Source organism: Thamnophis elegans, chromosome 11 (genome assembly GCF_009769535.1).
Source record: "Thamnophis elegans isolate rThaEle1 chromosome 11, rThaEle1.pri, whole genome shotgun sequence".
Classification (NCBI taxonomy): domain Eukaryota; kingdom Metazoa; phylum Chordata; class Lepidosauria; order Squamata; family Colubridae; genus Thamnophis; species Thamnophis elegans.
The window spans coordinates 18241920-18268681 of record NC_045551.1 but is presented as its reverse complement, the minus strand read 5'-3'; the positions used below and the strand labels follow the sequence as shown (position 1 = coordinate 18268681).

At 40.1% G+C, this 26762-nt stretch overlaps 1 protein-coding gene across 1 annotated transcript in view; it reads left to right on the top strand.

The window, feature by feature from the left end:
- PHEX (phosphate regulating endopeptidase homolog X-linked) overlaps nucleotides 1-26762 on the top strand; it is a 202176-nt gene that overhangs the window by 41883 nt on the left and 133531 nt on the right. Inside the window, exons 4-9 of the mRNA XM_032226114.1 lie at nucleotides 12646-12732; nucleotides 14507-14733; nucleotides 16452-16520; nucleotides 17506-17622; nucleotides 21868-21951; nucleotides 22212-22357. Of these exons, the coding sequence (XP_032082005.1) occupies nucleotides 12646-12732; nucleotides 14507-14733; nucleotides 16452-16520; nucleotides 17506-17622; nucleotides 21868-21951; nucleotides 22212-22357 (730 nt within the window). The remainder of the gene's footprint in view (nucleotides 1-12645; nucleotides 12733-14506; nucleotides 14734-16451; nucleotides 16521-17505; nucleotides 17623-21867; nucleotides 21952-22211; nucleotides 22358-26762) is intronic.

Below are 26762 nucleotides of genomic sequence, written 5' to 3'. Positions count from 1 at the left end.
AATGAGCAAGAGGTCTCTCTAAAAACTCTCCTAAAACTTTGGCCATGTGTCTCCCCCCCCCTTTCCAGCTTTGTTTTCTTTTTAAACGGCAAAGGGAAAAGTGGTTATGCTAACACACACACACACACACACACACACACACACACACACACACAGCCACTTTCCAAGCCTGCCACCCAGCCAGGCAGGGGGGGCTGTAAATGAAGAGAGTGCCGGCCAGCATCCCCGCCTCCTTCCTCTTGAAGTCGCAGCAGTGGTGAAACAGAGGCTTCTTTTTTGTCAGCCTCCTAGCTGATCCAGTCTCACTTACACATGCGCCTTGCAGCAAGCATGATCTGTGTGTGTGTGTGTGTGTATGAGGTGTGTGCCTTCTGTAGTGCGCCCAACACCTGCAGACACTCACCAGGTCACCTGCCGAGCAGCAGACAAATCGGACTTTGGCAAAAGGAAAAAAAGCTGTTTGAAATTAGCCCTCTCTGCTGCTCTGCTAAAAAGGCGGGAACTGCAGCCAGAAGATATCAGGACGACTAACCATATTCGGTTAAGAGGCTGAATTGGGAGCTCTGTGAATTGGATTGTAGGACACAGAATGCCATAATCATAGGATTTATTGGGCACCAGTTTTAGTTCATAGAATATATCTACTATGAATATAATTCGAAGGGATGTGTGTGTGTGAGAGAGAGGGGAGCGGGAGAGAGAAAGGAAGAGAGAAAGGAAGGAAGGAAGGAAGGAATGGAGGGAGAGAAAAGAGAGAGAGAGACAAAGATAGAGAAAGAGAAAAAGGAAAGAAAAAAGAAAGAAAGACATGAAAGAGAACTTATGACCACAATTTAGTCCAAAATTTTGGTTGCTAAGCAAGTGCATTGTTAAGTGACTTTCACCACATTTTCCAAGTTGGCCACGCTCACCCGGTCACATGCCCACCAAGCCATGCCCACCCGGTGACATGACCGCTGAGCCACTCCCACAAAACAGGCCACACCTACAGAATAGGTTCTAAAAATTTTTGAAACCCATCACTGTGTCAGAAGCTTTATCAGAAGCTTTTTTTTAAAAAAGTTTTTTCCCCCTGTCGGTTCAAGGGGAAAAAAGCTTTAAAAGTAAAAGAGAGGGGGAGGGAGGGGAGGGAGAAACAAAGAAGGAAGCAAACTCACTTTTCACCCAGGAGATTCAGCAAAGGAGAAAAACAAATGTCACTTTAAATCGGAACTGAGCATGCCTAGCTGTGGAATTCTGGGAGTTGAAGTCCACAAGTCTTAAAGCTGCAAATTTTGGAATCCTGCTTTAAATTGAAAAGTTACTTAGGTTTGCAAAGTGACATTCAACAGCTATTGGGGGGGGGGTTGCTTCCCACAGAGGGAAGGGAGGAAGAAAGAAAGAAAGAAAGAAAGAATGGAGGGAGGGAGGGAGGAAAGAAGGAAGGAAGGAAGGAAGGAAGGAAAGAAAGAAAGAAAAACAGCCTAGCAATTTAGGGTTAGAAGGCTATTCATAGGTCATCTAGTCCAACCCGCTGCTGCAGCAGGAAACCTTACATTGTCTGGATTATTTTGGTGCCTCTAACAGAGAGGAAAATTGCCAGTAAGGAGAAGGAGTTTACTAGGACAAGGCTGCCATGCAGAGGAAGGCAGAGATAGTCCTTGACTTATGACTACAATTGAGCCCAAAATTTTGGTTGATAAGCAAGAGTGTTGTTAAGTGAGCTTCACTACATTTTACCCAATCCATGACATCTCCTGGTGAGTGACATCAAGTTGGCCACGCCACCCAGTCATATGACCACCAAGCCACACCTACAAAATAGGCCATACCTACAAAATAGATAGTAAAAAGAAACCCACGCCTGGCCACCAGTCTATGTTCATTTCCTGATTTTTTTAATTCTTGTCTTGTTTTTAATTTCTCCTGATTGTCCAATAAATCTTCATATCTTATTATTTTATTTATATCTAGTATGTTTGGATAGATTAGTGCTTCCATAGTTGATAACCAAATTGGAATTTTATTATAATGATTTCTTTTAATTTTTTGCCATGTTTGCAATAGAATGTTTCTAATTTGATGCCTTTGGAAGTAACTCTGTATTTTATTTTTCCCATCCCAAATGAAAGCATGCCAGCGTCCTTCTATTGTTAACATTATTTTATTCTTTAAAGTTATCCAGTCCTTTATCCAAGTAAGGCAGCTGCCTAATAGTAGAGCTCCCAGTCGGGATGTCTTCTTTCTCTCTACTGTATTTCATTTAATACATGTTTTTTTCCCTAATCAAATGAATTGTGTTGTTAATTTAAGTCCGTAAATAATTTCCCCCCTAAATTTATTGGTGCTACTTGAAATAAAAACAAAAGTTTCGGCAGGACGTTCATTTTAATTGCAGCTATTCTTCATGTAAGCAAAAGTTACAGGTTTTTCCAATTTTCCAAATCTTTTTAAATTTGTTGCATTATCTTATTATAGTTGTTTTCTTTGAGTGTTGAACATTTTCCTGTTAGCCAAATTCCTAAATATTTCACCTTTTTTGTTATTTGCATGTCCATTATTTCTTCCAGTTCTCTCTCTTGTTTTTTGGTAAGATTTTTTGGTATGATCCTTGTTTTGTTCTTATTAATTTTAAGTCCTGCTACTTTGTCAAATTCCTCTATTTTTTGTATTAATTTTTTGTATTAACCCCATTTCTAGTGGTTCTTCTAAAATGAATATTAAGTCGTCCATAAATGCTTGAACTTTATATTCTTCTTTTTAAAATTTTAGTCCCTTTATTTCTTGTTCCCTTTTAATTTCCAGTAGTAGTATATCTAACATTTAAAATAAATAATAAAGGTGATAGGAGACATCCTTGTCTTACTCCTTTCAAAATATTAAACTTCTCTGTAACGTTTCCATTTATTAGTACTTTCGCTGTTTGAATCGAATAAATTGTTTCTACCATCTTCACAAATTTCTCTCCTAATTGCAAGTTTTTTAATTGTGTAATAATGAATTTGCCAATTCAAATTGTCAAAGGCCTTTTGAGTGTCCAAAAAAAATCAGTGCAACTTGTTTCTCAGGATGTGCTTTATAATATTCTAGTGTGTTCATAATTATTTTCATACTAGCTGTACCTGGCCACATGTTGCTGTGGCCCAGTCTGGTTAAATGGAAAAGAAAGAAAAGAGAAAGCGCAAGTTTCTAATATGTTTAATTTCACAACGCTTGTGGGTATACAATATTTTTTGTTGTTCCATTGTCTGTGCAGATATAGAGATTGTCTGGTTTGCTGACTCTAGAACATGCAACATATAATTGTCCATGTGAGAAACAATTTTCAATTGCTGGAAAGACTTAGGACCAGGCACATTTACCAAAAGCATGCGAAGAAAGAAACATTCCCAGGGTGGTTCCCTCCAGGCAGGGTCATGCTTTTGCCAGCAGCAGCAAGGTGCGTGAGGGGCTTGCCCACCTGGCGGGCCCTGCCACTTACTGCACCGGTCATGGCTCCCCTGGCAGAGGCTGCCCCCGCATGGAAGTGAGTCATGGTGGAGGACGCTCCTGCAGGCCCCAGCCTGGCGCCCTCCAAGCTCCCTGTGACAGGCAGCCTCCAGAACGATGGGCTGGATGGGGCCCCTCCAGACATGGACAGGGGGACCCCAGCATGGGGGGAGGCTGGGGTGTCCCCCGTGGGCATAGTGAGGTGGCAGGTGGGTGCTGCCATTGGTCAGACCTCGGGGCTGCTGGGCTGGGCGAGGCTGGTTGGGGGAGACGGCGCTGGGGCTTTTGGCCTCATGGAAGCTGTTGAGTGTCTCCTCGGAGGAACTGTGCTCGGGCTCCCCCAAATCGGTGGCCCGGGAGAGTGAGACGTCCAGGATCTCGGAGGAGGAGAAGTCCTCAGTGTGTGACTCGTCCAGGTCTTCGTAGCTCTCCATTTCTTCGGCTATGCTGTTGTTGGAGCTGAGGCTGACCGAGATCTACACTGGGGTCATGATGGTGATCTGGAAGCTGCTCGTCTTCTTCAACTGGGTGCCCACCGGACCCCTGACGCCTCCTTCTCCCTGTGAGAGCAGCGCCAGGCTCTGCAGCGGAGGCACCCTGGGAGGACAGGAGACCAAGACGGAGGTGGTGATGAAGGCCGGGGGAGGTGGCAGCACCTGGGCCAGCAGGCCAGGCAGGAAGTCCTCCAAGCTGCTGCTGCTGCTGCTGCCAGTCTGCCAAGGCAGCATCATGGGCTGCGCCATCTTCTTTCTCTCCCATGCCTCTGCCACTGAGTCAGGCTCCTGCTGCTGCTGCTGCTGCTGCTGCTGCGGCTGCTGCTCCATTGGGGCCAGCAGGAGGAAGGCCCAATGCCGCCACCTACCACAATGATGCCTCCCTCAGGCGCCAGCCCGGCCGGGCTAAGGAGGAGAGGAGGAGGAGGCCGTCCCCTGACCCGGCTTCCCTTAGCAGCGGTGGCAAGAGGAGGCAGATGGTGTCCCCTGAGGAGCAGGAGGAGGAGGAGGAAGGAGCCACCCCAGTGATGTGGATGCAAGGCAGCCCCCGCCGGCCATGGCTCCATCCAGAGATGCTGCCACCACTGCAGCCACCGCCTCACAAAGCACCCAGTGGCCTGCTGAGCCTCAGGCTGACACAGCCGTCCCCGCCCCATAGGAGCTGTCTTGTAGCTGGCTCGCTGTGAGGGGGGGTGGAGAGCACGCATGGCCGGCCAGGCTGAGGAGACGCTCCACCTCTGCCTCCTCTGGAGCTTTGCTGGGCTGGGCGGGAGGAGGCTGCCTTAAGGGTGGAGGAGGTGGCTGAAGGATGTGCAGGCAGCAAAGGCCCGGCGGGAGGGGAGGGGAGAGAGGGGAGGGGGAGGCCAAAGGGCTTTGGCTCCCCTTGGTGGAAATTGCCAAAGTGAGTCAGAGGAGGGGCAGGAAGGGGAAAGAGTGCGGCCGCAGCCCAGCCACACATATAAAGGGACCATCAGGACGAAGCTGGAGAGAGGCCGAACTGTTCCAAATATACTATACTCATGAAATGAACACTATGGTAAACGACACAGCTCAATTCCAACGCAATGTCACATGAAATAATTAAATCAAAATGAAAATAAATCAAAATCTATGAAAATTCAATATAACAATGCAATCGGAAACAAATCTTGAAATATTTAGTATAGCGTGTATTGCTTTTACATCCAATAAATGGCGCTGGTTTTCAAAAAAGCAGCTCTGGTTTTCAAAAAAGCATGTTTTAACCTGTCACAGGTGTGACATCTATATAATATAGGTATATAAAAACACACGCATATTTGAATACAACGTTGTGTCAAAATTTCAAAGCAATTGGTGAAGAACTTTCGGAGATTTAAGATTTTGAACAAACGAACATTTACATTTTTATTTATATAGATTATTTTTCAGTTGTTCTTTTAGTAGAAATCCATTTTGGACTGTGTGAATAATTTCATTTAGTATTTTTTTAATCGTTCCGCAATTATAGATGTGAATATTTTGTAATCTGTATTCAACAATGAAATGGGTCTGTAATTTTTTATTTGTTGATGATCTGAAACTTCTTTGGGTATAAGTGTTATGTATGCTTCCATTCATGTTTTTCGTAGTTTAGCCTCTGAAAGTGCTTTGTTGTACAAATCCAGCATTACTGTTCCTATATGTTCATATAGAATTCAACAGGTATTCCATTTGTGCCGAATGTCATGTATTTTTTTGTCTCTTCACTGCCTCTGATAATTCCATCATTGTAATTTTTCCATTTAATATTTCTCTTTTCGTCTCCCCAATTTTTTTAAAATTCATCTTATTTAAGTATTGTTCAATGTTATCTTCTGCTGTTTTCTTGACTATATAATTTTTCAAAGAAACTTTGTATTATTATTTTTCTTCCCTCCAGTGTTGTATGGTTCCTTTTTCATCTTGTAGTTGGTGTATTATTCTTTTCTCCTTTTCTTTTTTTAGTTTGTGGGATAACCATCTCCCCGGCTTATTAGCATTTTCAAAAAAAAAGTTTTCTTTACTGTTTTAATTTTCTGAACCATTTCTTCTTGGGTCATCAAAATTCAGTTTATGCTTTATCAACTCACTCTTTTCCCTTGCTTTGGTTTTTGGTGGATCTTTTTGCAGATCCACTTCCAATTTTTTTCTTCCTCTAATAGTTCTTGTTTTTGTTTCTTGTTTTGTTTTTTCTTGCCAAATATGCCATTGACATCCTCTAATGTATGCCTTTGTTGTATTCCACAAATTTTGTAGTGATGTTTCTTCTTTTTTATTTACTTTATAGAAGAGTTTCATTTCTTTTTCTACCATTGTTATGTATTCTTTATCTTTCAATATATTTTGGTTCATTGTCCATCTCTTTTTTTTCTGTCCTTTCCATATCACTTTTATTGGACTGTGATCTGCCCAGGTATTAATCATTGTTTCAATCTCTTCTGTACCTCTTCTAAATCCCTGTGTCATCCAGACCATGTCCATCCTTGAGCATGATTTATGTGGATTGGAGTAGAAGGTATATTGTTTGTTCTCTATATTTTTCTCTCTCCATGCATCTTGTAAACTCAGTTCCTGCACCATTTCAAAGAATGTAGTTGGTAATGTTCTTTTTTTCTTGTTTCTTTTATTGTTTTTGTAATCTTTTAAAATATCTGTTATTGCATTGAAATAACCTATTAAACATATATTTTCATATTCTATTTCTGTTATTTTTTTTATGAACTTTTCGGTAGAGTACATTTGAAAATGCATTGATTGTATTGGCTTTGGACTGTTCTGTTGAACTTTGATTGGTGTGTGCACATTTTGCATATACTGATATGCCTGTCACTGCAATCTTAATATTATTGGTGCAGTTTATCAGCACCAATAGACTCTCCCTTTTTTGCATCTATCAACCACATAGGCAATGAGAGAGACACAGTTACTTATGGTGAACTTGTGACTAGTAAGTAGCTACCAGTAAGTAGCTATAAATAAACACACTTTTGCAGCATGATAAATCTATTTGCTTGAACTTGTTAAGTAGGAGACATGACATTCCGTAGCCTATAGAAAGCAGTGTTTAATTAACATAGTTGAAAATATTTCTAAAAACCTTGTAGGAATAGAAAGAAGGATAACTTGTACTTGCCTGTATGATTTGTATATTTTTAGATTAGAGAAGTGCTAATAGAAAAGAATATGATGAGATTAGCTCTTTGTTCTGGTAATTAGTTACCCAAGCACCACAGATTTTATTTAAGGAAAGAAAAATTGGGGGAAAGTAACTGATTTTAGCTAACTGATTTTTCAGCTGCTCTCCCCTTTCCTAAACAATCACAACAGAGATGTTATATTTCAACTGCTCTCATAGTGGGGAGGGGAAGTTGTTACTTTCAAAAAATGTTGTAATAATAATCCATTTGATTAATTGTTCCATAAATTGTAGAATCAGTAACAGCTATTCTTATAATCCTGGGGTGAAAAAAAATCCAAGGAAACAACATGGTGATTGTTCAAACTGTCCAGTGATTCCTAGATCTAGAATACTAAATATGTTTTGAGGGTTTTTCAAGTAAAATCTAGAGAACTTTTGCCCCATCAAGATATTGTGGTTAAAATTTCACCTACGAAAGGTGAAGAAAATGGGCATTTTACATAAAGTCTGTCAATTAACCCTGGAGTTTTGACATGAATTTCCTACCTTATGAATAAATTATAAACTGAAATTCCATGTTTTTTTATATTTAGCTTTTAAGGTAAAAGATGTGTATCACACATTCAAATCTTACTAAACAATTGTTTCCCAGCTTTCTGCATTAATTTCTACCTTCTTTGCCTGTTATCAATGACCATTTTACTCCTATGAATAGAATGAATGAGCTGGAAGGGACCTTGGAGGTCTTCTAGACCAGCCCTCTGCTCAGGCAGGAGAACCTATACAATTTCAGATAAGTGACTGTCTAGACCAGGGATAGCGAACTTTTTAGAAACAAGGTCCCCAAACTACAACCCCCAAACCCACTTAATTATCGCAAAGTGCCATCAGGGCAATTTAACCTGAATAATGAGGTTTTACTACGTAAAATAATGACAAACAAGGCAGAGTTGTTCTAAGAAAAACAGGATAAATGCACTTTTTTTCTGCTTTTGAAATATTTTTAGCAACAATAAAACAGAAAAACTTTTGTAATATCATTTCTCTCATTGCCTCCATCTCTTCCCCCTCTCTTTCCTTCCCTCCATCTCTCTCTGTCTCTCTCTCTCTCATTCCCCCCTCTCTATCTTACTGTCTTTCTCTTTCCCTCCCTCTCTCTCTTTCCCTCCCCCCCTCCCTATCTCTCTCTGCCTCTCTGTTTCTCTCTGTCTCTCTGTTTCTCTCTGTCTCTCTGTTTCTCCCTCTCTTTCTCTATTTCTCTCTCTTTCCCTCTTTCTTTCTGTTTCTCTCTCTCTTTCCCTCCCTCCTTCCCTCTTTCTGTCTCTCCCTCTCTCTCTCTCCCTTTCTCTCTCTCCCTCTCTCTCTCTATTTGATCTATCTATCTATCCATCCATCCATCCATCCATCCATCCATCCATCCATCCATCCATCTATCCATGCTCTCCTGCCCAGCTTCATGTGTTGTGTGAATCCAGCCACTTGGGCTGTGGAGGGGGAGAGGAGTGGAGGTTGGCAGGCAAAGCCAAGCGTTAGAGATCCATGCAAAATAAGGTAACTCCAACCTGAATCCTGCTGGGGGGAGACATTCCCCCTTCCCTCTCCCTCTCTCCCCTTGCAGTGGGGGCCTGGGTAGCCTGAATGCAGTTCCCTCCTTGGAAGTGATTAGCAAGCAAATAAATGTGGTGCTCCAGTTGAGAGGCAGTGGCGTGGAGCCCCAACTCTGGCCAGCGAGACCCTAGCAGGCAGGGCTTGCCCCTTCCTTGTCGTGGTGCTGGTGCTGTCTGGGAGGGACATGCAAGTCAAATGTTTGGAGTTTGCAAGTGGGCTTGGTAGGGTTGCTTAGTGGGGAGACTCTGGCCCATTTGGTTTGCTTCAGGGCGGGGTGGGAACGCAGAAGGTGGAGGAAATCCGTGCCTCTCAGTGTTCAGCCCTCAAAGACTCCTTTGGGGTGACTGGGAGGGGAGGGCAAGGGGCGGGACCAGCCAGTGGTGGGATCACCCAACAGGGAGCCACAGTGGAGAGAAAAAAGAGCCTGCAAGAGCACACACGCCCACAGAGCAGGCTCTGTGTGCCACCTCTGGCACGTGTGCCATAGGTTCGCCACCAGGAGTATAGACTCTTCTTAAAAACATCCAGTGATGGAGTTCCCACGATTTCTGGAGGCAAGCTGTTCCACTGGTTAATTATCCCCACTGTTAGGAAGTTTCTCCTTAATTCCAGGTTGCTTCTCTCTTTGATTACGGTAGTTTCAAACCATTGTTTCTTGTCCTGCCTTCTGGTGCTTTGTAGAATAATTTGACCCCTTCCTCTTTGTGGCTGCCCCTCAAGTATTGGAATACTGCTATCATGTCACCCCTAATTCTTCTTTTCTTTAGCCAAACCCAAATTCCACAGCTGTTCTTCATATGGTTTAGTCTCCAGGCCTTTGATCATCTTCTCTGAACTTTTTCCAAAGTCTCAACGTCTTTTTTGTAGTATGGTGAACAAAACTGATTGTAGCATTCCAGGTGTGGTCTTACTAGGTTTTTATAAAGTGGTAGTAATACTTCACATGATCTTGATTCTATGCCTATGTTTATACAACCTATGAATATATGCAACCACATTTTCTTAAAATATATTGATTCACAGATGTAATGGAGGTTTGTCAATAATTTTCCAGTATTGTAATCATATGGTATGACAATTAATGACAAAAACAACTTCCTCTTCCAAATAAAATGGCATCAAGAAAGCAGTGCTGAAGCAATGCAAATATCCTTGAAGTACACACTCAAAATTACTGGAAGGACGAAAGAGAGGTAATATTGATTCAGGGGACACGATTTGAGAGGTGGAAAATTGGCTTAATCTCAGAAAATAATACCATCACCCCACCTCACCCACTTCTACTCTTGATAGGACAAGAATATAGCCAAAGTGTTTTAGGCCTGATTTTTCATAGGTAGGATTTTTTCCCCCTTCATAAATTAAGTGGAAGAAGTTTAATTTGTGAAGGAAGTCGAAGGGTATGCAATCTAGAGTGAAATTATGATTGTTTGTTGGCTGGGAAAGTGGCAGGGGCTAGAAATAGCAAGTAAGATTAGAGGCAACATTTTACCACAAATACACAGTTAGTTTCAAAACAGTTCTTTTTCTGAGAGAAAATAATCCTGTAGGAGTATTTAGCTTTTAGTAGAGGATAGACTTCATTTTAACAGGATATAATTACTATTTACTCTTAGGATAACAGTGTATCCTATTTAGGCTTATATCCTAAACGATGATGTATATTCTAACTGTATGTTTGTAAGACAATCTGCAGCATAGGACAGGGCCCTTCCCTTCCCTGGTTCCATCCAATTCATCTGAGATCCAAATTCAAAGAACAATGCAATTTAAAGTAGAGAAATAGTAACTCAGGGAAAAAAGTCTTTTTCAGTGTTCTTATACTGAATATGGTTGTTTTTGAGAAGCAGCTATATTATGAAGGAAAATGGAAGTTGACTTGATTATTATTGATAAATATATTTTATAGTCAAGGAACCATGGTTTTTTCTAGAAGCTTCGCTTACTTGCTTTTGGCTGCCATGGAAACATGGGGGGGCATGGTATTTGGGATGGGAATAATTAGTATAGGAGGATTTGTCAAACAGGGAGTTTTGTTCTCACCATCATCTGCGCATGCTGATGGCTGATGTTTGGACCTGGTCAAGGCCAACTGTCCTGCGTACCAACCTGATGATGCTATTTGGAGATGCAACCCACATGACACCTAAGGAAGATGCAGATTGGGCAATGGGGTGGGAGTTTTTGGAGGGAGGGGCTGGGCAAAAGTTTGATATGTATGATTTCACGCTTTTCTGCCTCAGACCTTGCGTTACTTCGGTGCTATCTATTCATAACCAGTAAAAGTACTTTTAATTCCACAAACATTGGAGTGAGAGGTTTCTTTCTTGGTTACTGAGGGAGGCATGCTTGACAAATAGTCTTACAACAAACCTTTGAAGTAAACAGGAGTGAGAGAAAGTATAAAGTATAAAAGAACAGGAATCTACTATATTTTATTGTGTATGAATATGTGTTTGTGTTTCTCCCTCTCTCTCTCCCTTCCCCTCTCTCTCCTTAGCATTTTCCAAGTGCAAGGTCCATTTTTTATTTTAACAGATCAACCAAGCGTTGATCCATCCATTGTTACAGAAATTTGAAGAGTGATTGGCCCAAAGTCACCCAGCCAGCTTTCAGTTCTAAGGCAGGACTAGAATTCATAGTCTCCTGGTTTCAGGCTGATGCCTTAACTGCTGGATCAAACTCACTGTCTCTCTCACACTCTCTTTCTAAGTCATCTACAGATGTCTCTTTGCCTTTCTGGCAGGATTAGGTAAATTCTGTGAATGTACAAAATTTTACAAAATTTCAACAGCTTAAGTGAAAGAGCATGAACCCCTTGAACCTGCACTGGACTGCATGGGTGACTCATGAGACAAATTATGACATTTCACTGTTTTGAAGCTCACTTAAATTCCAACTTTGGCACCTACTGTTTCCATTTCCTGTTTCCAACTCTCTGTAAGATCAAACTAACCCACCCACTCCCCAGAATATTTAGAATGGTTTCAGGAAAAGTAAGGTGGCAGCTAAAGAAAGGGAACAAGATAACTGACTTTTACATTTCTTTCAAAATATGTAATGTCCTTGTGAATGGAGGAGAAAAACCTCATTGTTTCTCAGGCACAATTTTAACTTTGCTAGGTCAAACCCTGCATTACTAGAGTTAATTTGATATAATTTCTTTGCTATTTCAATCATTTAGGAAAGGGAAAAAATACTTCTTTCCCTATTTATGTTTCAAAACAACAATAACGGCCAATTTTCTCCACCCTTTGTTTTGTCATAAATGTGTACACACTCATTCTATTTTCAGATGTGTATATTAAATAACACCTGACATTTCTTTCTTTAAGGAAATATTATGCAATTAGAATTCTTGATTCCAACCTAAACTTTCATATAATAAATGCAATATATGATGAAATATAAGAGACAGATATTTAATTATAATTTGAGTAGAATAATAGTAGAAGAATGAAGCTTTCCCCAAAAGTTCCCAACATCATCACTTTCTTACCAATAAAATAAAAGGTGAAAATGTATCTGATGTTATATAATTGTTGCTGGCTCTACCAGAATTTTGAATAGGAGTATTCTACAATGCAAGAATGTATTAGAGTTCCCATTTTTGACCAAGAATAGGAGAGAGCTATTCAGCTTGTCTCTTCGGTGTTTAATATTCATTCTAATGTCAATGACATTCCAGTCAATGATGACATTTCAAAACAGAGTATAACATTTAACGCAACACTTCTCATCATGTGTAGTTTAATATTTTCTAAGTCCCTCAGACAAAAAATGTCCATGGCAGCCAATCTAAATAAATATTAAATACTAAAATATTAAATACTAAACAAATATTCCCACAAATTCAGGCATCTTATCTACATTGAGGCATTTTGAATTGTTTTCTGATAATAATAAATGTCTTGGAAAAATATCTATTCTTTACAGCTCTCCTTGAAAAACCACTTAGCAAAAGACGAGACAATGAAGCTGTACAGAAGGCCAAGATACTTTATTCTTCATGTATGAATGAGGGTGAGTACCTATTTCCATACTGTTAGAAACTATATGGTGCACTACTGTTAGTCTCTGTTAGGAGAAGAAAGATGTACCAAAATTAATTCAAAACAATCTAGAAAGTCCTAATATACCTGTACAGGGAATTTTACATTTCAGATATGTGCAATGGGGCATTTTTTTCTGGTTGCAGTTCAGTCTGTGCAATATTATATCACTTAAATTATATAATGTCATAGGCTACTATTGATATTTGTGTATGAAACACATATGTTTCATATATATCTCTTACTCTTTTTTTCTGTCTTCCCCCCTCCTCGCGCTCTCTCTCACACACATCCTTTCCTTTTGGTGAAAATGTCTGTTTAGCCAGCTGGGAGGCTGACAAAGAAGCCTCCCTTTCCCCATGGTCCGTGCCCTCCCACTACGGATTGATGCCGCAGGAGGGAAGGAAAGAGGGGCCTTTCCCAAGATTGCCAGGATGCCTCTCCCCACTCCCCACTATACGGGCCTTTACAGCCAGGAGCATCTGGGGGGGGGGGAGACCCTGTTTTTTGCAAGGTCAGCAGAGAAGAGACAGAGAAAGCACTCTTCGCCCCACGTGCCCTTGTCTTACTCAGGCTGCTGCCTGGTTGGTTGTGGTGCTTTGCAGTCAGAGAGAGAATCTGGCCATGGTGGCATCCTAAGGGCTCCAGAGCCATGCTATTGAGTGAAAAGCCGATGGAAAGTTGTGCGCTTCTGCAGTGCCTGTAGAGGTGGCAGCAGAAGCCTCCTCTTGGGATGGCAGAAGGATTGGCAACTCTAGGTAGATGAGCTTCTCCGGGGATCCTGGGCTAGGAAATCTCTTGCAGGGTGTAGCCCCATATGGTGGGGAGTGGGGAGAGGCATCGTGCCAAACTTGGAAAAGGAGGTGCGCATTAGTGGAGGGCAAAGGTGCTCACCTTTGCCCTTGGTGGTGGGGGATGCTTTATCATGCACCTCCTTTCTTTTTCCAGCCCCAGTGCCGCTTGTTCTAGCAGCACCCTGGCGATAGCAGCTGAGCGAGGGAAGGTGACGCATGATAAAGCAGCCCCCCACCACTACCAAAGGCAAAGGGGAGCACCTTCACCCTTGACTATCACGCACTTCCTTTCTTTCTCCGTCTGCTCCAATGAGCGAAGGAGGCACCGGCCACTAAAACGCACACCCGCGTTCAAACCAGGCCGCCTCCTCTCTCTCCACAAGGGCTCTCTGAAGGGGGAAGGAAGGTCTCTCCCAAGACCTACTTCCCTTACTCCGTGACACAGTTCTGGGATAGCGGGATATTCTTTCTTTCACCGGTACGGGGGTATGGCCAGGCCACCATTGCTAACAATCTGGTCCGGTACATCAGATTTTACTACCTCTTCTGGCGTATAGTACCGTACTGGGAGGAACCTACCTCTGATAATGAGTCAAAAACCTGGATGATTTGCATTTGCTCTGAAGGTTGCCCGTGACTGAACAGCAGTCAAGGCCTGAACAGACAAATGGCAAGCACCAGAGGTGATATTCAGGAGTAAAATATTTTGAATCCCACCACTGGCAAGCACATACATTTTTCTGCTCTCTATGCCAAGACAAGCTATTCAAAGTGGCTGATGTTTAGCCTAAATCTATGTTCTAGGTGACATTTCACTTGATGTAGAGAAATATACATGATGATAGGAAAGCAAGCTTTTGTTGCCAACAATATACAGCATAGGTATTTTAGAAGTGGATTTTTTTTCAAGACACCTTATGTTGACTGATTTTTTTTTTTTCATTTTCGCAGATAAGATAGAAAAAGCTGATGCAAAACCACTTCTAAACATGCTGAAGCATTCTCCATTTCGCTGGCCTGTGCTGGAATCAAACATTGGGCCCGGAGGTCTGTGGTCAGAAAGGAAGTTCAGCATGCTCCAGACCCTTGCTACTCTTCGCGGACAATATAGCAATTCTGTTTTCATCCGATTATATGTGGCTTCAGATGATAAGGCTTCTAATGAGCACATCATAAAGGTATTATTAAGGAAACCATACAGGTGGTATTTTCAATTAATTTCATTTTATTATTTAGTATTTTGTCCTTAATCTGGAGTAGCAGATCCTGGCAATTGGACTGCAGCAATGTGTTCTAAACAGGACTGGCTTTAAAGACCATCTATACTAGAAACTGGATAATGTAAAATACAGTAGTCTGCTTGCTGGTGAACCACAACAGTCAAGAAACAACCATTCTGCATTGGTTGAAGCGCAATTCAAACTGCTAGTTTTATCTTGAAAAGCCCTATATGGCTTGGCTGTTAGGTACCTTCAAGCCAGGGATGGGTTGCTGCCGGTGTTACTGCTGATTTGCAACCCGCGCACAACATGTGCATGGGCAGTTCAATGTAAATTGTTATGCGTGCATGTGCAGAACAATTTACAGTGAACTGCACATGTGCAGTTACTAAAATCCAAAATGGTGGTGGCCAAGCAGCAGTGAGGGAACTCGTTCGGGGGCATGGCAGGCCCGGGTAACTGCTGGTTCTGTAACCCAGGCCTGAATTCCATTACCGGTTTGGCTGAACTGCTTCAGTTCTTTCACATGGAATTGAATGACCTGATGTATGATCTTTGACAATCTCTGTTAATGGCCCCAATGACAAAGTTGTTGGGATGTGGCCCATGTTTATTACAGCCACCGTTTTTTTCATTGTGGTCCTTGCATTATGTGACAGTCTTCCCTGGAGGTCTAATCAGTGCCCATCTTAATGGTCATCTTCAAACTCATAGAAACCGCAATTCTAGAAAACATTTGGTATGATGACAATATGCCACTGCTAGTCCTGTAATGTATTTCTTATTATTATATTGTTGTCTTAAATAAACATGTCTAGAAGCCCATGCAGATTGTAATGGTGTATAAAAGATAGGAACAAACGTAGAGATAATAAACACATCATAGATGTATTATTTAGTTAGTTATTAACTTTATATATAAATGTATATAAAGGTTCAATTATGGGAGCCATGCAGAGATAGGATGTAAGCTTTTGGATAGCTTCTTAGCATTCAAAATTAAACAAGAAAGAAGGAATGCAATTTTGTAATACCACATGAACATGAGCTATTTATGCGCCAGAGAATTCCTTCCCTAACCACATATGCAAGAAGGTACAGCATATTTTAAATCTGTATTTAATTAAGCCTTCAGCTAATTTTGTTAACAGTATTTATAAAACTTTTACATCTGTGTTCAACAACATCCTGACATCTGGTTATTAGTATGTATATATGTAAATGACTAAAAGTTGGAAAAATGTAACAGTATTCCTGATGGCATTCTACAGTCATTTCTAATTTAATTTTCAGTAATCTTCTTTACAGAAAGTAGATTGCTATATTCTCATTTTTGAAGAAATGTGTAGTTCTTATATTGCCTTGCTATGAAATATTCACATTTTTGTAAATTAAAACTCCTCAGGATCTACATATTGATTTTGTCAAAAATGCAGAATATCCAGGGTAATAAATAAAATGCTTTTGTGTACATTTTCGTGTCTTTTGAATTCTGTCCATCCCCTTTAACTTATAATACTGCAATGGATGTTGGTATTGGAATACTGCTACAAATCTATTTGCAAGTAGTTTCTCTAAGATCTTTGATTTTATCATTGAAGTCTGGTTATAGAACTACCCTCCAAATTGTGTTTTTGTAAATCTAATGTATAGTAATTCTTATTTTATTTATATAGTTAGATCAAGCATCTCTGACTCTATCAGCACGGGAAGACTACCTGGACAATACCACAGAAGCTAAATCTGTGAGTGTTATTTACTCAATCACCTAAGTATATTCAGGATATTTTCCCAGCCTATCTGGAATTACAACTCCCAAAAGCTAGCTGGATTCTAGGGGTGAAATCCAAGCACATCTGCAAAACACCAGGCTTGGAAACTAAGTGTTCATTCCTTTATATTTTGTACACTATACAGAGTATAAAGATGATATTTCTGCTAAAAAATTACATAAATTGAATGAAAAGTGATCTGAAAGAAAATCTTAATTGTGTGAGAATATATACCTTATCACTTACTAGTTATACAATAATTACATATCATTCCCAACATAGTAGGTAAATATGGGGGAAGATTTAAAAAATGGTATATAGCAATTGACTATTTGAACACATTCCGACATGTTCCCCCTACTCTAAACAATAAACATGCCCAATATGTCAGTTACTTAGTATCAGTAGAACCCTGCCCTGCTCCGCGACCGTGTTCCTTTTCAATATTGACCATTATTTGCAGCACAATCTTCTTTGTTAATTATTGAGTTGCAACCAAGGATGTCTTGCTGAGTACAATCATTCATACATTGCACAAGTCTGAGTTCTCTTCTTGTTTTGTGAATATGTACATAAATATTCCCTGAAAACATAGAAAAATAAAGGAAGTACAGATGTAGTTCACATCCTGGTTCCTCAATATGCTTTCAAAACCAAACTTTTGAAGAAAGCTAGGGATCCACTTTCTCAATGTATGCTGATTAATGCAAATGTCATACTAATTAATATTTGTGATGATATTAATGCTAATTCTGCTAGCAAGATTTACTATTAAATAATATCAAAATGCAATACTGTTACTGAAATTAAAAATAAAAATGTGAAAATAATGTGCTATGTTAGACTATTCAAGGTAAAATAAGGTAAGAAGTGTTATCTGGTTGAGCTATTGGTTGTTGTTGTTGTTGTTATTGTTGTTGTTTCCTGTATTAATATCTGAATTCTTAACCCACTGTAGTACAGAGATGCCTTGCTCCAGTTCATGGTTGATACCTCAGTCCTTTTGGGTGCCAATGCGTCACATGCAGAGTTGGATATGAAGTCAGTGCTTAAATTAGAAATAAAAATTGCTGAGGTTAGTGCCCTTTTAAGTATAGATTTTAACTGCACTTGTGGTAGCCAGTTTTCAGAAGTACCCTGGATTTATTTCTCCATTCAGCACTGTTCTTTCCCAGAATTCAGTGACAAAACAGTGTGCCATCTTGGTTGCTGTTGCCTCTTCTGCATCTGTTATTTTCTTCTAGCTATCTTTGGAATAACATTTAAATAACAGAATAACAGAATAATAGAGTTGGAAGGGACCTTGGAGGCCTTCTGGTCCAACCCCCTGCTCAAGCATTTACCATTTATGTATCATTTCAGACAAATAGTTGTCCAATCTTTTCTTAAATATCTCCAGTGTTGGAGCATACACAACTTCTGGAGGCAAATCATTCCACTAATTAATTGTTCTATCTGTCAAGAAATTTCTCCTTTGTTCAAGGTTGGTTCTCTCCTTGATTAGTTTCCATCCATTACTTCTTGTCCTGCCTTCAGATGCTTTGGAGAATAGGTTGACCCCACTCTTCTTCTTAGATATTGGAACACTGCTATCATGTCACCCTGGTCCTTCTTTTCATTGTATTTCTTTTGAACCACAGTTCTTTGTGAAGTATCATACATATAATAAATGTTAGCCACTTAGGGTGAAAAATATTCTCATTTTTGATATTTCAAACTTTCTGGTAGTTTCAGGTTGGCCAGCATAGATATATTTTCAGTGATATTTAAACATATATAATTTTCAATGTTTTTAATTCTATTGATACCAGTGATTCAGTAAGTACTTAAGATTCCTTTTTAGATTTTTGTTTTTATACTTTCTAGTCTTTTATATAATTTTATTTTTGTACTTTGTATTTTTTATCCTTTTAATTTTTTTGTACCCCATCCTTCTTATGCTGGTCTTTGACTATAATAAATGTTGAAAAAAGATGATCAGAAACATTAAATTTAAATTAAATATCCCCTGCTTACAGAGAAAGGTCAGAGAAAGGATATGTCATCATAATCAAATATGATATTTAAAGCTTACTATAACTGTATGCTTCATGCACTTCCTAATAAGTAAAATACAATCAATATGTTGGTTTGCAAGATAGTTATTAAATAAGAGACCTTAGCTTTTATTTAAGGCAACTGAGGGAAGTATGGAAATATATATCCTGAAATTGCAATGACATTTTTGTCTATTTTATATTTGTGTTGCAAAGTCACACACATAGTTCTCAATGTTGGAACTTTTACCATGATGCAAGATGACTTTGACATGAAATAAGTAGGAACCTTAGCTTGGCAAAGTATTTCTTTAAGTCCAGCACAAGATTATTTTCAGAAATAACTCAGGCAGATGCTTCCCTAATTCATTGAAGTATAAAAAGGAAGAAGTACAATTCAGTAAGATTTGCAAGATAATGTTTTTATATCTAAGCATAATAAAAAAAGTTTAGCCTTCCTGTAAAATAGATTTCCTGATCTGGTATATCAAAAGCGGTTGGCAGGAATAGCATGATAGATAAGGCCCTTTTCCTCTAAGGCAGGGATGTTAAACTCATGGCCCAGGGGCCGGATCTGGCCTGCGGGGTACTTAGATCTGGCCCATGGGGCCACCCTGGAAACAGCAAAGGACCAGCCCATGGTGCCTGTGCCAGTAAAAATGGAGCTTGAGAGGGCTGCGTGTGGTCCTCATGAGCTCTGTTTTTACTGGCAGAGAATTGTAGGAGTCTGTTGCAGCTGAAAATGGAGCTCGGGAGCCCATTTTTGCTGGCAGAGTGCTCAGGCCACCCTAGGTGTCCCCAACACAAGTGATGTTGAGTCGGCCATGCCCCCTGGCCACACACCCCAAGGTCAAGCATAACCCGTATGCAGCCTCAATGAAAGCATGTGCAGCAGCTGCCAAAAAAGCCAACACAGTTCTAGGCTACATTAAACAGAGGGATAGAATCAAGATCATGTGAAGTGTTAATACCACTTTAGAATGCCTTGGTAAGGCCACACTTGGAATACTGCATTCAATTTTGGTGGCCACAATGTAGAAAACTCATGGCCCAGGGGCTGGATCTGGCCTGCGGGGTACTTAGATCTGGCCCATGGGGCCACCCTGGAAACAGTAAAGGACCAGCCCATGTGAAGTGTTAATACCACTTTAGAATGCCTTGGTAAGGCCACACTTGGAATACTGCATTCAGTTTTGGTGGCCACAATGTAGAAAAGATGTGGAGACTCTAGAAAGAGTGCAGAGAAGAGCAACAAAGATGATTAGGGGACTGGAGACTAAAACATATGAAGAACGGTTGCAGGAATTGGGTATGTCTAGTTTAATGAAAAGATGGACTAGGGGAGACATGATAGCAGTGTTCCAATATCTCAGGGGTTGCCACAAAGAAGAGGGAGTCAAACTATTCTCCAAAGCACCTGAGGGTAGAACAAGAAGCAATGGGTGGAAACTAATCAAGGAGAGAAGCAACTTAGAACTGAGGAGAAATTTCCTGACAGTTAGAACAATTAATCAGTGGAACAGCTTGCCTCCAGAAGAACACTGGAAGTCTTTAAGAAGATATTGGATAGCTATTTGTCTGAAATGGTATAGGGTTTCCTGCCTAGGCAGGGGGTTGAACTAAAAGACCTCCAAGGTCCCTTCCAACTCTGCTATTGTATTGTATTGTATTGTATTGTATTGTAAATTAAGTTTGACATCCCTGCTCTAAGGTTTCAGAAGGCACTAAAAGAAATAAATATGTGTACAAATACTTTTTTAAAACTAATTTTTGAGACAAATATCTTTTTGAGTGGACTGAAGTAATAAAAATACCTTTACAAGATACAGTATATAATGGAGTAAAACTTTCCATCAAACATTTATAATGTATAAATGCATAATGAATAAATGCAAAAGACACATAACAAGGCACTGACCAGTATGAAACAGGGAGAGTGCCACAAGGAAAACTCCCCTGTATATTAAAGATATAAAGCAGGGGAAAACAGGGTGGAATCTTAGAAATTAAAGCAGAACTTAAATAAAACAAAGAAGCATGCAAGCAAAAAACTGGTTAATTAATAAGAACACAATTTAAAGCATAAAAGTGATTTGAAGAACAAGGCCTAAACAAATGTTTTACAAAATGACAAATAACCATTCATGTACTGACCAAACATTTTGCAATAATGTAAAGATATGGCTAGTTTAAGCTATTTATGGATAAATATAAAATGGCTTTCAATACAGAACTGACAATTACTTGTGTCAAAGTTCAGGATAAGTGTTATATAGAAAAGTGTATGGTACAAGTTATACATAAATAGCAAAAAAACTAGAGCAAACCTAAATTATAACCCATTTACTGTAGGGAGAAAAAGTAGCAAAAGCAGCAAGAATATTAAAAATTGAAAGGCTCTAGGTAAAATATGAGTATAATTTACTTAAAGAGTGGCTTTATGATATTTTTTAGTGTGTATGAGAATTCAGCATCTGTGTCTAATAATTGGAAAAAAGCTATTAATATTCTCTTCAAAAAGAAAATTAGCAAGACTGAATGCAAACTTTAAAAGGATTTATTAATTGTGCACATCTGGAAAGGCTTTAGTTGATTTTTGACTGAAAGAATATGAGAGAAGCAATAAATAAAATTTAAGAACTGCAATAAATCTTTAGACTGGCCAGATTTTTTCTCTTCAGGAGGACACTGAGAAATGTTTGGATGTAATTAAAATAGTTCACTGTATGTTGGTTAAAATGAAATGTGTGACAAAGTGAATATAATTAATTAGGGAATGTTTTATGTGGATATGATGTGAAAAATAAGTTACTAAATGTGATAAATGTGATTGTATATAAGTAAAGTAAAGTAAAGTAAAGAAGTAAAGTTAATGAAAATGAACTAAATTTTAGAGAATGGTTGAACTCTGAACAGGGGATAAGACACTGGTACTTGATGTGCCTTTTGTTGTTTATGTTATTTATAGATAAACACAAATAAAATATAGAACTGACAATTACTCTGTGTGTTTTACAAGAAATGAATGATTGTGAGTTATCTGTAAAAGCAAAAAACTAGAAGCATAAATTATATTCATTATAATATATACAGTTGAAGAAAATTGTTAAAATAGTTATACAGAAAAGTGGCTGTTTATATATAATTATAAAATAATTATGTTTGATATCAGCAGGTTTGCTATAATGTTTGTTTCAGTGAAGGAATTATGAAAAGATCTGTTGATGTTAATAGAGTCAGAGTGGATTTCTTAGTAGCATATTTGTTTACATGTATCTTTACAGATAATGATTCCACCTGAGAATCGAACCAGTGAATCTATGTATAACAAAATGAACATATCAGAACTCAGCAGCATGATCCCACAGGTTGGAAAACAACTTTGATAATGCATGATTGGACTGGATATTTATCCTTCTAAACTGAAAGCCGCTTTAGATGTGCATAAGGTGCAATTTAAATTAAAATAGTTAAATATACACGTTCATAGTTAAATGCAGCTGTTTTTATGAAAAGTTTAAAATACAATATTTACAATGTGCAGTGAACTTCAACTTTGCAGTCAGGTGAAAACTTACTCAACTTTTTTTTTTATGAGCCAAAAGCTAAACATTTATATATCTTTCAGTTTGACTGGCTGGCATATATCAAGAAGTTGATCGATACTAAACTCTATCCTGACCTGAAGGACATTGATGCTTCAGAAAATGTGATTGTCCGAGTGCCCCAGTATTTTAAGGATTTATTCAGGATACTAGAAAGAGAAAGGAAAAAGTAAGGATTTATCATTGATGTTTTTCTGCTGGACTTTTAGAACAAAGTGTTGGTTCCTGATGTACTTTGAAGTTTCATACCAAGAAATAATATATTCCTGCAGAAGTCTTTCAGTTCATCATGAAACTTGCTTTTTAGGATCAAAACAGAGATTTAAAAAGTTATTATAATAGTTTTTCATTTGCTTTGCAGAAACAAATGCATTAAATACATGACTTTAATTTAGATAATATTACTGTCAGAACAGCCTTCCCTAACATGAGATTCTCCAAATGTGATAGCGTACAGGTCTCATAAATGTTAGCAATATATTTCAATGTGATGAACTATGTTATCTATTTGGCAAAGAAAAAAAAAGAAGTAAAAGAACCATTTCATGAGAACATGAAGAAGCAGTAGCTTCTGATTGCATAACCTTCTACCAGTGGTGGGATTCAAATTTTTTTACTACTGGTTCTGTGGGTGTGGCTTGATGGGCATGGTGTGGCTTTGTGGACATGGCAGGAGAAGGATACTGCAAAATCCCCATTCCCTCCCCACCACACTAACCTGCTTTCCAGCTCCCCTCTCTGACATATTATCCAGTCTTACCTTTGAAGCTATCTCAAAGACTGAGAGTTGACACTGGTGGCATTCAGCTGGTTCACACCGATTCACTACAACTCTTGTTAATTTTATGTGCAGTTTGGTGAATTAGTTGATTTGCCTTGGCCTGACCCTGCCTTGACCCTCCCCTCCTGGGTGGTTTCCCCCTGTGAGAAAATGACTTGTGTCAAGATCCCGTGGACAACTCTGGCTTAGGCAGTCGAATTCCATGCTTGTTCCCTCTCTCCACAAAGTGAAGGAATTTCAGAAAGGTGCTGCTGAGCCCAGAATGGGGCTTCAGAGGATGCATTTCGTAATAAATGCATTATGTGCATAAAAATGCATACTACAATCAGCAAATCGCATTTTGCAAGAAACTGACGAAGCCCCAGCCATCATTTTAGCCAGTTGCTGAAGGAAAGGAGCAAGGTATATGGCTGCCCAAAAGTTCCTTCCCTGTGTGCAGCAAGGCAGCAGGGTCAGTGTCTGTAGCAGTAAGAGGGAAGTCCAGCAGTGGAGAAGCAGCCTTGGTCCTGCTTTGAAAGCAGGCTGCCAACAAGCTAAGCGTTTTCATGTATATTTGGAATCTGAGTTAAACATCTAGACTGAGATTGATACATTCAGAAGATGCTAGCTCAGGTCACATGTAATAATCTATAAAATGTTGAGAAGGAATCTATGTGTGTGTGGGTAAATAGGATTATTTGAAATACTATGTCTTCAGTGGAAATATTCAACTAAATACTATATCCTCAAGGAAGAAGAACTGATTTAGTTTTATATTTCACACATGATAGTCTCTCTCCCAGCTTCAATTTCCTATCTATAAAATGGGACCAATATCTGTATTTCACAAGGTTTTACAGGTGATGGGAATGCAAATTCACCAAACTTGGGCACAAATAGACATCTGAGAAAATGCTAAGTATCTTTAAATTTGGAGCTCTTTTTTCCTGAGCTGGACAGGGTCTGTGTTCAACTGAATGCAGGATGCATTTTAGTTTGGAGAACAGTATCACTTCTATGTCCCAAAGGTGCTTTTTCAAGAGGCAACTGAACTTTCTGATTTTTCTTTGAAGGCGTCTCACTTCTTGGATAAGAACACATATGGTTTTCAGGCGGGGGAGGGGGGAACCTTCCCCAAAAGTCCAAGAGCAGAGTGAAGGAAATCAAACAGAGATGTAAGAAGAAGTGAGAGAGGAAAGAAAAGACCAGGAGAATTACTTAATCATCTGTCTAACAGTTGCTGCGGATGTTTTATTTTGCCTTGCCTAGCCATGCTTTTTTTCCTCTGCCTCTTCCCCTCTCCCCCCCACCTCATATCTACATAGGAATTATTTGTATTTATTAGTTTGTCAAACACGTACAAGATAGCAGGTATGAATATAAACATGGATATAAACGAAAGAAATGAATACAAATAGATGGGGACACAGACGTTAGGCACTCTGGTGTGCTTATGCACGCCCCCTTTACCGACCTCTTAGGAATGGGGTAAGGTCCATTGCAGACAGTTTAAGGTTGAAGCTGTGAGGGTTAGAGGATATAACAATGGAGTCAGGTAGAGCATTCCAGGCATTGAGCACTCTTATATTATAGAGGAGGAAGAGGATGGGCAGAAGCAGCCCATTCCTTCAGCCAATCACCCTCCAGGTTTTCAAGGACTAGGAGCAGCTGGGATGTTGACTCAGTGGTTAGGGTGCAGTACTGCAGGCCACTTCAGCTGACTGTTATCTGCAGTTCAGCGGTTCTAATCTCACCGGCTCAAGGTTGACTCAGCCTTCCATCCTTCCGAGGTGGGTGAAATGAGGACCCAGACTGTGGGGGCGATATGCTGGCTCTGTAAACCGCTTAGAGAGGGCTCAAAGCCCTATGAAGCGGTATATAAGTCTAACTGCTATGTCATGCTGACTCTCTGCATGAGTGTGGAGTTAGTAGTGAATTTAGAGATCAAATAGATTCCACTCACACCTCACCTGGTGATTGATTAGCCATTCTTGCAGGATTTGCACAATCTGTTATTGTGCGTTGGGAATCCATCTCCCTTCTAACCTGGCTGCCTTCGATCCCAGAGTGAAGCTGCTACTTACAAGGTTTGGCGAGTTGATGATTCCCCAAGCCCCGTTTTTTTGGGGGGGGGGAAATGATGGAAATGAAAAGTTTGAAGAACAATTTCTCTGTCACCAAAAAGAGAATTGCAAAGCATGAGGGTGGAGTTGGCACAGAATGGAATAATTGTACTTGACTGTGTAAGAAAAGACACAACTTCCCCAAAGGAAACCCTCACCTCAATTAATAAAAAAAACAACCTAAGGAAGAGAGAAGCCAAGGAAAAGAACAAGCAAGACACTAAAAGTAAAAAAGAACACCTCCTGTTTCCCTCCTCTAAACTGTCAAACCACAGCCAGAGACTCATGTCTAAAAGGATACAATGTTGCAATCAAAAGGCTGAATAACTTCAGCTGTTGCAGAAAGTAGAAACTGTCAATTCACAAAGAAAGCTCACTAGCCACACCAGACTAAAGATAGGTGGATCATAGGATTCATTACATTTGTTAAACAATTAAAAATCCAATAAAATCAGCGCTTTAGACTCATTACCAGTTCCCTTGTTTTTTTGTGCAATGCACCATGGGAGGATCAGCATAATTTTGCCTATTCCATTCGTGTTTTGATAACCCCCAGCTATCAAAAGTTGCTTCTTCCAGGTGCCCCTGGACAAGAGAACTGGAAGTTTATTGATCACTTTCCCAGCCATGCCCTTGCAGCATACCATTGCTCTTCCAGCTTCACCTTATGAACTTCTTCACCCATGTTCCCTTGGGCTATTTTCCCCCCAGAAAAGGCACAAGGGAGCAGTTGCATTAACAAGAGCATTGGGAGGAGCCCCTCCTGTTTTCTCCTGTTCTCCCTCCTTTTCCTTGGTGTTTGCCATCTGTTAAGCAACTTTAGATCCATAAACCTTCCATGCAACCTGTCGCATCCTTTTTCACCCCCACTTTGGAGAAAGTGATTGGTGATAGTTTCCATATCAACCTGTGATGCTTGGTGGCAGGGAAAAGACATTGCTCTCCTTAACTTCAGAAAGAATCTGGGTGCACAGTGCCTTTTCTGACTAATGTTTAAAAAACAGATGGAAGCTTTTCTGATGAAGTGAGATGCAGCTCACAAAAAGCTTCTGCCTTTTGAGAAAAATTGTTAATCAGAAAAGGTGCTACCAAATACCTCATTTTTGATGCTATAGACCAGTTGTGGGTTCTACATTTTTTTACTACCAGTTCTGTAGATGTGGCTAGGTGGGGGGGGGCATGAGACTGGGTGGGTGTGGCCAACTTGACATCACTCATGCACATGCCCACTCAGTAACATGCCCCTCGCAGCTAGCCATGCCTACCGAACAGGTGAAAAATTCTGTTTTGCAGGCTGGGAGACTGGATAAGAACCCCGTTTTCCCTGCCGCTCCAGCTGCTTGTACCTCAGTGCTGAATGGTCCGTGCATTACACACACACACACACACACACACACACCTTGCTTGCCCTGGTGGCACCCTAGTGGTAGCAGCCAAGTGAGGGAAGGAGAGAGACCAGAGAACAAAGCAGACACAGTGTCATCCAGAGCCACCACTTCTTTGCAACATCCAAAGACAAAAGAGGTACCTCTTTGGCGGGTTCCCCACTGCTGGTCCCAACACCAAGCCTCATCAGTTTGGGCTGGCACCTATCCAGCCTTGATGCAAGAGGTGACCCACCAGTGGAGGCTCCACATGGGCAGTGAGGCAAGGGCATGGCGGCAGGGGGGGCTGGCCATCATTCAAGTGGC